This window comes from Bison bison, unplaced genomic scaffold, assembly GCF_000754665.1.
Source record: "Bison bison bison isolate TAMUID 2011002044 unplaced genomic scaffold, Bison_UMD1.0 scf7180017864250, whole genome shotgun sequence".
Classification (NCBI taxonomy): domain Eukaryota; kingdom Metazoa; phylum Chordata; class Mammalia; order Artiodactyla; family Bovidae; genus Bison; species Bison bison.
In genome coordinates this window covers 1,462,860-1,474,143 of record NW_011494822.1, presented here as the reverse complement: position 1 = coordinate 1,474,143, position 11,284 = coordinate 1,462,860, and the positions used below count along the sequence as shown (strand labels likewise).

At 41.7% G+C, this 11,284-nt stretch overlaps 1 protein-coding gene across 2 annotated transcripts in view; it reads right to left on the bottom strand.

The window, feature by feature from the left end:
• Positions 1–11,284, bottom strand: part of SEMA5A (sema domain, seven thrombospondin repeats (type 1 and type 1-like), transmembrane domain (TM) and short cytoplasmic domain, (semaphorin) 5A) — a 559,453-nt gene that overhangs the window by 300,677 nt on the left and 247,492 nt on the right. For both annotated transcript variants that reach the window (XM_010847535.1, XM_010847536.1), the window contains one exon: positions 5,719–5,818. In XM_010847535.1, the coding sequence (XP_010845837.1) occupies positions 5,719–5,818 (100 nt within the window). The remainder of the gene's footprint in view (positions 1–5,718; positions 5,819–11,284) is intronic.

Below are 11,284 nucleotides of genomic sequence, written 5' to 3'. Positions count from 1 at the left end.
GGTAGATTTTAGCTTTGTTTTTGATAGAAAACATGCTGATTTGAAATCTGTACTATTTTTCACACAGATAGGTACAGAAATATCTTTCAACATATGGAACTAGTCCATTGATCATAATGGTAAGTCAGAGGACTCTATACAATGCACATTCACAACTCTCGGCTGGTACCCATGTTGAATCAGGTGGGCAAGGAAACCCATGCAACCCCATTAGCCTTTCAATTAATATTTTTATGAAGTTCCCATTGTGTGATGCAATTTTAAAATTTTAGAAATGAAATTAAAAATTTTCCAAGACATACATAAATCTTATGTTTGTCATCAGTTATGATTTTTCACCTGACCTAGTATCGGATCTATGGGCTTCAAGGCCGTCCTCTCATCACTGGCAGGTGGGTGGGTCTCCTGGACTCACAAGTGCTTGTGTAAGAGCTCAGAGATGAGTGTTCTTACCAAAATATCACAGATTGCAAGACTGTGCTCTTTAGTGATAGGTTTCTATTACACTGAAGCTTATTAGAGAAGAGGAAGATAATCAGAAAACAAGTTATAGGAAGAAAATGAATGAAAGACCAAGAAACAAACAAAAGCTGAAAGACGCTAATCTTCTCTCTGACGATGAAAAAACTGTTTTTTTCTTACCATTTATTGTATGGCTTTACACTTTACAAAAATATGGCTAATTTGTAAACACTCTAATTATTGTCAAACACCTTTTGGTGCGTAGATCAAGTTAGTTGCCACTTGGAATAACACTTGAATTCAACACAGAATCACTAGCTATCCATACACTAACCCGAAACACTAAAGACAGATTCATTGGGAGAAGAAAATGTCATTACTCTCACTTTGATCTACTGTTACAATCCTATACACAGTGAAACTGGAAATTGAACCAACTTTGTGAAATATTATTACTGTGAATTATTATCATTACTTTTATAATTATCCATGCAAAAACCTCTAAGCCTCTAACGTAGCCTTTCATTTGAAATTTTCACACACACATATACACATATATACGTATATGTATGTATATGTGCGAGTGTGCTAAGTCGCTTCAGTCACGTCCAACTCCTTGCGACCCCATAGACTGTAGCCTGCAAGGCTCCTCTCTGTTCATGCAATTCTCCAGGCAATGCTGGAGTGGGTCGCCATGCCCTTCTCCAGGGGATCTTCCTGACCCAGGGATCGAACCTGCGTCCCTTAAGTCTCCTGCAGTGGCAGTGGGTTCTTTACCACTAGTGCCACCTGGGAAGCCCATGTATATGTACACACAAGTACAGGAATACACACACACACACACACACACACACACAATGGAAACTGGTTTTAGTAGGTCTTTTTTAGCAAAACATATACAAACCATCCATAAAATATTGTCCCAACATATAAACAAATAGAAATGAAATACTGTGGGGAAATAACTGAAAAGGTTAACTGATTATTTCTGAAATTGTGTTTTTTCTTTATGCTTTACAGTATTTTCTACTTTCTCTAAAATGAAAGTACCTGAATCTCATCACTGAAAATACAAACATTATTAATTTTTAAAGAGGCATGGGTAAAATAGGATATGAGTATCAATGCTTTTAAAATAATATGAAAGATAATGTGCATCTTGGAAATGATAAATTTAAGGATCCTTCCAGAAAATGCATGAATTCAGATGCAACTACCTCTGGTACCACATAGCCACAAATCACTAAAGAGAAGTAGCTTTTTAATTGATTTTGCTTGTTTTCCTTTTTGTTTTTGTTTTGCAAACAAGAGAATTTTTTGCAAGGAACGCAAAGAACGTTTAACTGAATTCAGTTTCAGGAACATAAAGTACCACTGGTATAAAGTGAAACAACCCAACAATAATAATTAATAATAATAACCACCCAATAAACCACCAATGGCTTTACAATGCCTAGTACTAATTATGAAAAAAATAAAAAGACTATCATTGTAGTTTTTCACCACTTACGTATTCAAACAACTAAAGATTTCTGAAATATACACCTGCTACCTAAACCTTTTTTGCTAGATCAAGCCCTCCCAAACAGGAATCTGAGGGCTGGGTTATTTTTAAATTTTATAATTGGCTCACATGCCCACTTAAACTTTCTGAGCCTAATCTCACCATGTGTATCTTAGGTAAAATTGCTATTCTCCACACACAGTGATATCTGCCCGAAATGCAGATGCACACATATGCCAAAGCCCACATATACCCACACAGCTTCCCCACCACTGTGGGCTTACAGGATGCCTGTTTCTGTGACAATCACTTTTCCTGGATTATTTCACCTAATCCTCACAACAGCTGAAAGGGATAGAAATAAATATATCAATTTTAAAGAGAAGAAAATTAGACTCTCAAATGGGCTCAAGGTCACACAGTTAAGCAAGTCTACCTACTCCCTCTTTCCCATCAAGTAATCACGATGCATTATATCCTGCTCTAGAATAGAAAATACAGCCCATGCTCCTAGGGGTGCTCATCTGCAATTCACGTTTAACTGCACATATGGGACTTCTATGTGCTAAGTCTGGCAATGCTATTGCTCCTGGTCATTATGCCATAGTATATGCCAGGGTGACTCAGTGGGTAGTCCAATCCCTCCCACATCTGGGCTGGGACTGTGTTGAGGGGAGATGGATGGAGATCTTGAGAAACTCTAGGATGGAGACCTCAAAGGTCAGAATGGAGATTTTCAAGGACACTGAGTAGGAAACCTTCAGGCAGGCCCTGATGGAGAGCTCAAGCAATAATGGGATCGATCCCTCCACCCATACTGGGATGGAGACTATCAGGAACAGGAGTTCCCCGGGAACAATTCTCAGGTGTTGTCTGAAGCCAGGACAGAACAATGGTGATGTCTCTTTCAAATCTTAGTTTTCTCAGGGGCTTCTCACATCCCCATTAGGAGAATCTGTGTCCTTGACCAAAAGCCTACCACCTGCAGAGTGTCGGCAGGTATGTGACGCAGCCCTGTCCCTGTAGCGTGAAGGACCTCCAGAAACAATGGAGAGTCTTTTCAGACAAGTTCACAGGAACACTATTTCCAAAGTCAGTTGGAGTGGAATGAGAGGTGCAGGACTCTGCAACACCGGTTGGGGTCATATTTGCACCTGCTGCCCCAGCCAGGAACCTCTTCCCCTTGGCTGAGGGTGAGAGTCCCTTTGCCCTAAGGATTAACTCTGTGGTTTAGAGACTGTTGCTCATTGTATCCTTGCCCAAATGTAGGCATCCAAATAAATGCGCTACAACCCCACTCTCTTTTCCTAAGTGTCCTACCAAATGCAGAGGGGCACATATACAAGTCAAATCCTGGAAACATAGACAACGAATCAACAGAAATCTTTGAACTTCTAGCCAAAGAGAAACTGTGCTACATCTTAGAGAAACAAAGAAAAGACACATCAGGTCATGAGCACACTGCTGTTTAAAGTGGGTAACCGACAAAGACTTCCTGTATAGCACACGGAACTCTGCTCAGTATCACATGCCAGTCTGGATGCGAGGGGAGTTTGGGGGAGAATGGATACCTGTATATGAATGGCTGAGTGCCTTCGCTATTCACCTGAATCTATCACAACATTATTAACCAGCTATAATAATTAATTAATTAGTTGGCTCCGTTGTGTCCGACTCTTTGCGACCCCATGGACTGTAGCCTGCGAGGCTCCTCTGTCCATGGAATTTTCCAGGCTAGAGTACTGGAGTGGGTTGCCATTTCCTTCTCCAGGGGATCTTCCTGACCCAGAGATTGAACCTGGGTCTCCCGTATTGCAGGCAGACGCTTTACCGTCTGAGCCACCAGGGAAGCTCTAAACAGCTGTACCTCAATATAAGAAGTTTAAAGCTTAGGGGAAAAAAGACAGACACATCCTCTACCACGCAGTACTTCACTATCTGACAACGGGGAAGGGGAGAGTTGAAACATGACAAGCAGTAATACAGTAAGGGCAGTAAGGAAGGCTGGTGGCAGGTGTGCTAGCAGAACCATGCAGGGCAGGGAACATGGCAGCTCAGGCCCAGCCAGATCCCTGCAAGGAGCAGGGGTTCACCCAATGGATGACCTGGAATGGTGGTGGGTGGCAGGCTAATATTCCAGGAAAGCACAAAAGGGTATCAAGTCCCAGAGGCAAGAGAATGAACATTTTCTAGTTGTGGGAAACATAAATAATTCCACATGCCTGAACTATGTAAGAATAAAAATGATGTGTGTGTCTCTCTGGCGTGCAGGACCACAAGCCAGAAGTTCCGACAGGCCACACCAAAGAGCTAACAGATGATCCCTGGATTGAACAGTATTTCTGCAACCTACATGAAGGCAAACAAGTTGTAAGTGCTCCAGGAGGAGTGACTGAGATGGGTATTTGTAAAAGATGACTTTGGCCATGGTATGCAAAAGGAAGAGAAATTCCAGAGGCCTGCACTGTATGGCCAAGGCTCCCAATGATGGAATTTGATGAAAGTCAGCATCAGAAACCCCTATTGCAGTCCCAGTGGCCTAAAGGCAGTAAAAACCCCAAGTAAGCCCTCCCAAATCCACTGTCCATTCAATAAACACTGAAAGAGATGCCAATGACCTACTAAGTGCCAGGAACTAAGCCAACTCTGTCTATTCACTTAAGCGACAACCATACATCTCAAGTCTTCAAGTGTTAAGTGGATGCACAAGGTCTTCTTAACATCTGAGAGCAAATGTAGTGATTCTAGAAAATGTTCAGTGTCCGTCCAGGGTGCTCAGAGCCTAAGCCAGATTTAGCTTCACTCAGGTAGAAATTCCACAACCTCTCTTGCTATGAAAGGTATGTTTCATCATCTAGTAAATTTGGCCAAAGAAGATAACGTGCACTCACTCTTCTGCCCATAGTACTTTCCTTGGCTGCCAGAAGAGTTCAAATCCACAAATTACCTCTTCACGTTATTACATCATTTCTCCTAAGAGATGAATAGAAAATATTTTATCTCCACCAGTCTTAAAACATACTGGCAAGATAGGTGATTTGAAGTCATGGAGGATGCACGTTTTCTGAGGAAGTCATGGCGAATGTCAGGAACACAAGACTAGATCTGTTCTGATTGGGTTCCAGTGGCCACACCACCCAACTGGAAGGTCAGGCATTGACCTGGACTCAGAAACATGGGCTCTTTAAAAGAAATGAACAACAGCAACTCCCTTGAATGCTCAATTGACTGGCAAACAGCATAACAGAGGTCACAAAGAAAGATAGCAACAGATGTGGGAATGGACATCAAGGTCTCCTGTTCTCAAGAACTGTGCTGAATTGAGAAATAAGAACATGCTGTTTGGAGCAAACTGTCTGGGTCTGAAAGCGGGGACCATTTGTTATTAGACATAAAAATTTGTCTGCGGGGTAACATATTATCCAATTCTGCCTCAATTTCCTCATCTCTGACACAGGGATGGTGATAATACCTACCTCTCAGGCGTCATAGGAGGAAAAAAATACTGAAATAATTCATGTTAGAACAGCTCCCAGCACATGGGTATAAAGAGTAGCAGTCCTCCTATTAGAAGTAGCATGTTCAAAAAAAAAAAAAAGAAGTAGCATGTTCATGACACTCTTACATGAAACTTCATTCTGAGATGAACTATTACTTAGCACTCATCAACTCCAGCAGGGATGCTCACGTAACTGCAGAGATGTAAAATGAAGTCGAAAATATCTGCAAGGGCAAAATGTCAGATCTCTCACCTTGCTCCTACAACAAGTTCTTTCTGTCCTGGATCAAATGTTAACTGCGAGAAATCCACAGCATTCTTCGCTCTGAACTCCCGCAACCAGGGGCCAATTTCTAAATAGGAAAAATAAATAAATAAGAAGATAAAAATGAATAATTTTTTTACCCCCTCCGGGGACCCACAGAGAATGCACATGAGGTAGCAAACATTACATTTCAGAGAGGATTTGAAGGTCCCCTGATGGATGGCTTGGAGATCACTGGACGTTTCCGTCAGGATGTCACAAAATCCACACTGAGAACGTGTAAAACACAGAGGACAGCCACCCAATAAAAAGGGAGCAAGACGCCAAGGCTGGGCTGTGATTTACAAGCCAGACATGCGTGTTCCCACAGGATCTGGGCCGGGCAGACGATAACACAACACTCACAGGGCTCATCAGAGGAATACCGGATACAAACAAGGCCACTTCCTGTGCAGCCTGGTGGGTGGGGGCCACAGAAGTAGAGAAACCACAACAGTCCCATCTGGAACCAGGACAAACACAGGAGCACTATTTGCCTTCTTCCGACGTGGACACTCCATTTCCCAGGCCTGTGAGTTTCTATGCAAGCCCCGCGATTAGTTAAACGTGTTCAGTCCTTTCTGGATGAGAAATTCACTGTAACTCCTGACCTCATTTACATTTTTTTCTATGGAAAATCAGAAAACAGCCACTCCTTACAGACTTTTTTTTTTTTTTTTTTTACAAGCTCTGTTAACTCCTATGAAGCGACCTCCAGCCTAGAATTATTATAACATGACAGTACTGGAAAAGGGCGAGAACTCGGCTTTCTGAGCCGTTTTTGCAACTTTCATTAGCTGGTTTCTTTCACCAAAAAAGCCTTCGGGGACTTGCCTGCCAGTTGTGCGGAACCTGATCATTCTCCTTGACAATTAACCACTGGATCTGATTGTCTTTTTCCTTGGCTTTAATATTCTGAGTGGTTTCACTCTGATGAAACAGGGGCATGAAAACAGGCAAATCGACACAGCTATTGGTTTGAGAAAAAACTGTGCTGCACAGAAATTATCTCATTCCACAAAAACAGATGCTAAAACAGATCTAATACGGAAATATGCCCCTGTCCCTAGACATGTCCCGTAGAAAGGCCTTTGTTGACATGAAGGAGGTAGATTATTTTCAAGGGATCGTTTTGTGAAACAAATATAGCATTTCTCTAATATCAGTTATTGGCAGGCGGTGGCAGGGGGGGAATGAAATGAACTGAAAGTTCTAGTCTACTTAAAGCAAACCAAGGTGGAGTTATGCAGAAATCTCTATTTAGTTTTTGAAATTTTAATGTATACTGTATCTTGATTCTTTTTAGTATTTTATATAAGATTTTTCATTTTATAGGCAAGTCAATTATTTAAAAATACTTATTTGAAGCAAAATAAGTACAAGGTCCTAGAGCTATAAAAAGCTGTCAATAAATAGTCTGTTTTAGGAGTTTTTAAGGAGTATGTCAAGGCAGTATATTGTCACCCTGCTTATTTAACTTCTATGTAGGGTACATCATGAAAAACGCTGGGCTGGAAGAAGCACAAGCTGTAATCAAGATTTCTGGGAGAAATAGCAATAACCTCAGATATGCAGATGACACCACCCTTATGGCAGAAAGTGAAGAGGAACTCAAAAGCCTCTTGATGAAAGTGAAAGAGGAGAGTGAAAAAGTTGGCTTAAAGCTCAACATTCAGAAAACGAAGATCATGGCATCCGGTCCCATCACTTCATGGGAAATAGATGGGGAAACAGTGGAAACAGTGTCAGACTTTATTTTTGGAGGCTCCAAAATCACTGCAGATGGTGATTTCACCCATGAAATTAAAAGACGCTTACTCCTTGGAAGGAAAGTTATGACCAACCTAGATAGCATATTCAAAAGCAGAGACATTACTTTGCCAACAAAGGCTCATCTAGTCAAGGCTATGGTTTTTCCTGTGGTCATGTATGGATGTGAGAGTTGGACTGTGAAGAAGGCTGAGCGCCAAAGAATTGATGCTTTTGAACTGTGGTATTGGAGAAGACTCCTGAGAGTCCCTTGGACTGCAAGGAGATCCAACCAGTCCATTCTAAAGGAGATCAGATGCAGGATACAGGATGCTTGGGGCTGATACACTGGGATGACCCAGAGGGACGGTATAGGGAGGGAGGTGGAAGGGGGGTTCAGGATTGGGAACACGTGTACACCCGTGGTGGATTCATGTTGATGTATGGCAAAACCAATACAATGTTGTAAAGTAATTAGCCTCCAATTAAAATTTAAAAAAGAAAATAGACATTAAAAAAATAAAAAAAATAAAGGAGATCAGCCCTGGGTGCTCTTTGGAAGGTGTGATGCTAAAGCTGAAACTCCACTACTTTGGCCACCTCATGCGAGTTGGCCTCACCTGTGATAGCTGAGAGGGTTGCAAGCAAGCACTTGACACACAAAGCACATATCTTAGGAATACAAAAGGGGCATCGACAGGCAGAAAAGAGGACCGAATGGGAGCAAGAATATCAGCTTTACAAACTAAAAATGATTCGATTTAGGCATTGGCTGTGAAATGCAGCGAGGATGTGATGCGAGAGTCTGGTTGGCCAGATAACTAATTGAAGAGGTCAAAGGGAATGAGTTAATGAAAAGAAAGACAGTTCTGAGATTCAATGAAGAGGAGAATATGATGAGTGAGACATAGATGTCCGGGGTAAGACTGGTTTTAGAGAAAGATCATTGCTTCAGGGACAACCATGTAGAATGTCACTCATGAAAAATTTCCACTGACACTGACTTCAGAGCCAGTCATTGCTAAGCACCTCTAAGACCCAGAAGTGTCCAAACAGTTGTTTTAGTTCCAGAGGCTCATCCTACAGATAGAAAACCCAGGACCAGGAAGTCCTGCCAGGACTACGGTCCTGAGAGCAGGTCTAAGGCTTCATCCTCCCAAACTCACAGCTGCCAAAGCTGGGTATACATGCCACATCCAAGGCACTGAGGGTGACTAGGTGGTGTGAGGGGAGAGCAGAAGGCCAAGAGCCGACTCTTCTGTCCCAGGAGGGGAAACATGAGCAACATAAATGGAGAGAAAGCTATGAAAAGACGGGGGAAGAAAATCAGTCAACTGGTCTACCACATATTCACCTTTCTTTTCACTGAGAAGAATCAGAAGACAGTAGCCAAAGAAATATGATGAAGAGACATATTTCAGGCTTCGGTACCTATGCTGAAACAGGAAAGTGCTTACATTACTTCCTAAAGTAACCTCAAGTAAATAAAAAGGACCATGTCAAGAGGGGAAAATGAGTTCACATCATAGCATTCTTTCAATATTATTCAATTCACCTTGTTTAAATGTCTAATGAACTCACCCATTAAAACTGTATATTTTTACAGTTAACACTGGATCAAAGGTGGACAATACATACATTCCCTTGTTTTCTGATTTCCCTGTGTGTTTTTCCAGGTCGGAATATCTTGAATTTGCATAAGGCATGGCCTTCTACTCTACTGGTTGCCATGAGGGCCTTGATGGGTTCCTGCCCCAGTCCATCTCTCCAGCTGAAAAAAATGCCTGCATCAATACCCACCCTTTCAACTTCCTCTATGAAATCAGAATCATGATGTTCCATCCTCCTTTACAAAGACCAGTCCCTCCAACTTTATTTCAACACCATCGCTTTTTCTTCAATCCCTTCCCTAGATTACTTCTTTTATCATCTCTTATCTCCAATGTTGCCAGGTCCCTTCACCTCTTCCTATATGAATATGCATACTCCTCGCATTTAAAAAAATATTTTAAAACACATTTCCTTTATAATCTTTTGTGACTACAGTTTCAAACACCCAAATAATAAACTCCAAAGTGCAATTTGTTAAAAAGAGCTGCAGGCTTGGTTTTACAAGCAAGTATTGCCAACTGCTTAAGGAACCTATAAGACCAATTTCATACAAATTATTTTGGAGATTAAACAAAGAGATAAAGCTTCTCTTCTCTCTGCAGTTAGGAGGCTATAATGATCTTGATAAATTTGATACTGAGGTTGAACGGGCATTATGAAGAAATGAAAAGCATGGTCAACTCTCATTTAAGAACTGGGCTGAACATATTCCTAAGGAAATACTTGGATTAGCATATGGCACACAGAGATATGGACACACACACACACACACACACACACACAAATTCATATGGTATAGGGTTTATTCTGGAGACATGACATCAGAAAATCTACTAGCAGAGTTTACCACAATAATGGATTTTCACAGTAATATGAAAAATTCATCAATGCTGCTTTCTAAGGACACAGAAAATGAAGAGTTATGGATGCATAAGAAGAGGTATGAGAGAACAAAGTCAAGTCAGGCAGGGGAGGAGAGATTACCAGGGCAGGCGGTGGTGAACAAGCTCACTGGATACCAAAGAAAGGCCAAGGAGAGCGAGGTGATGAGGGCGGCACACAGAACGTGGACGCCGGGGGAGACATCACCCGCAGGAACACCAACTTTCTTAACGTATCTCACTTTCCCAAATAATGAGCTTCCCCCCTGCACCATCCCTTTCTTCTGATCTTGCTGAAAGACCCACAGGATGAAATGGAACTTAAATATCACAGCCAATGTGACCACTGTTTGAAAGTCAAGTAGTGCCATAAAAATCTATAAACACAAATTGAATATTTTACATATTTTTTAACATTTGATATTAATCATCTTAGCTAATTCATTCATTACACAAACATGATTGTTGAAATATGGCCTCTGGCAGTGACTTTCTGCTGCAGAATTAGCTGTGATGATTCATATTTGCCTTCTCTTAATACTATATGGGCACCCACATATAGTTCAAAAAACAGTCTAGCAGAAGTATACTGATTCAATTTTTAAAAGTAGCCAGCTTCAAAAAACGATTCCTTTCATGAACATGTATCAGTATTACTAAATTTGGTCTAAACAATTGGCAGACATAAATTCCCTACTTTAACTCTGTCCAAGTGTGTCTTTCCTCATTCCTCAGTTAGTCACTTCAGTCACTCAGTTCAGTTCAGTTCAGTCACTCAGTCGTGTCCGACTCTTTGCGACCCCAGGAATCGCAGCATGCCAGGCCTCCCTGTCCACCACCAACTCCCAGAGTTCACTCAGACTTATGTCCATCGAGTCAGTGATGCCATCCAGCCATCTCATCCTCTGTCGTCCCCTTCTCCTCCTGCCCTCAATCCCTCCCAGCATCACAGTCTTTTCCAATGAGTCAACTCTTCGCATGAGGTGCCCAAAGTACTGGAGTTTCAGCTTTAGCATCATTCCTTCCAAAGAAATCCCAGAACTGATCTCCTTCAGAATGGACTGGTTGGATCTCCTTGCAGTCCAAGGGACTCTCAAGAGTCTTACCCCAACACCACAGTTCAAAAGCATCAATTCCTGGGCACTCAGCCTTCTTCACAGTCCAACTCTCACATCCATACATGACCACAGGAAAAACCATAGCCTTGACTAGACGGACCTTTGTTGGCAAAGTAATGTCTTCTGCTTTTGAATATGCTGTCTAGGTTGGTCATA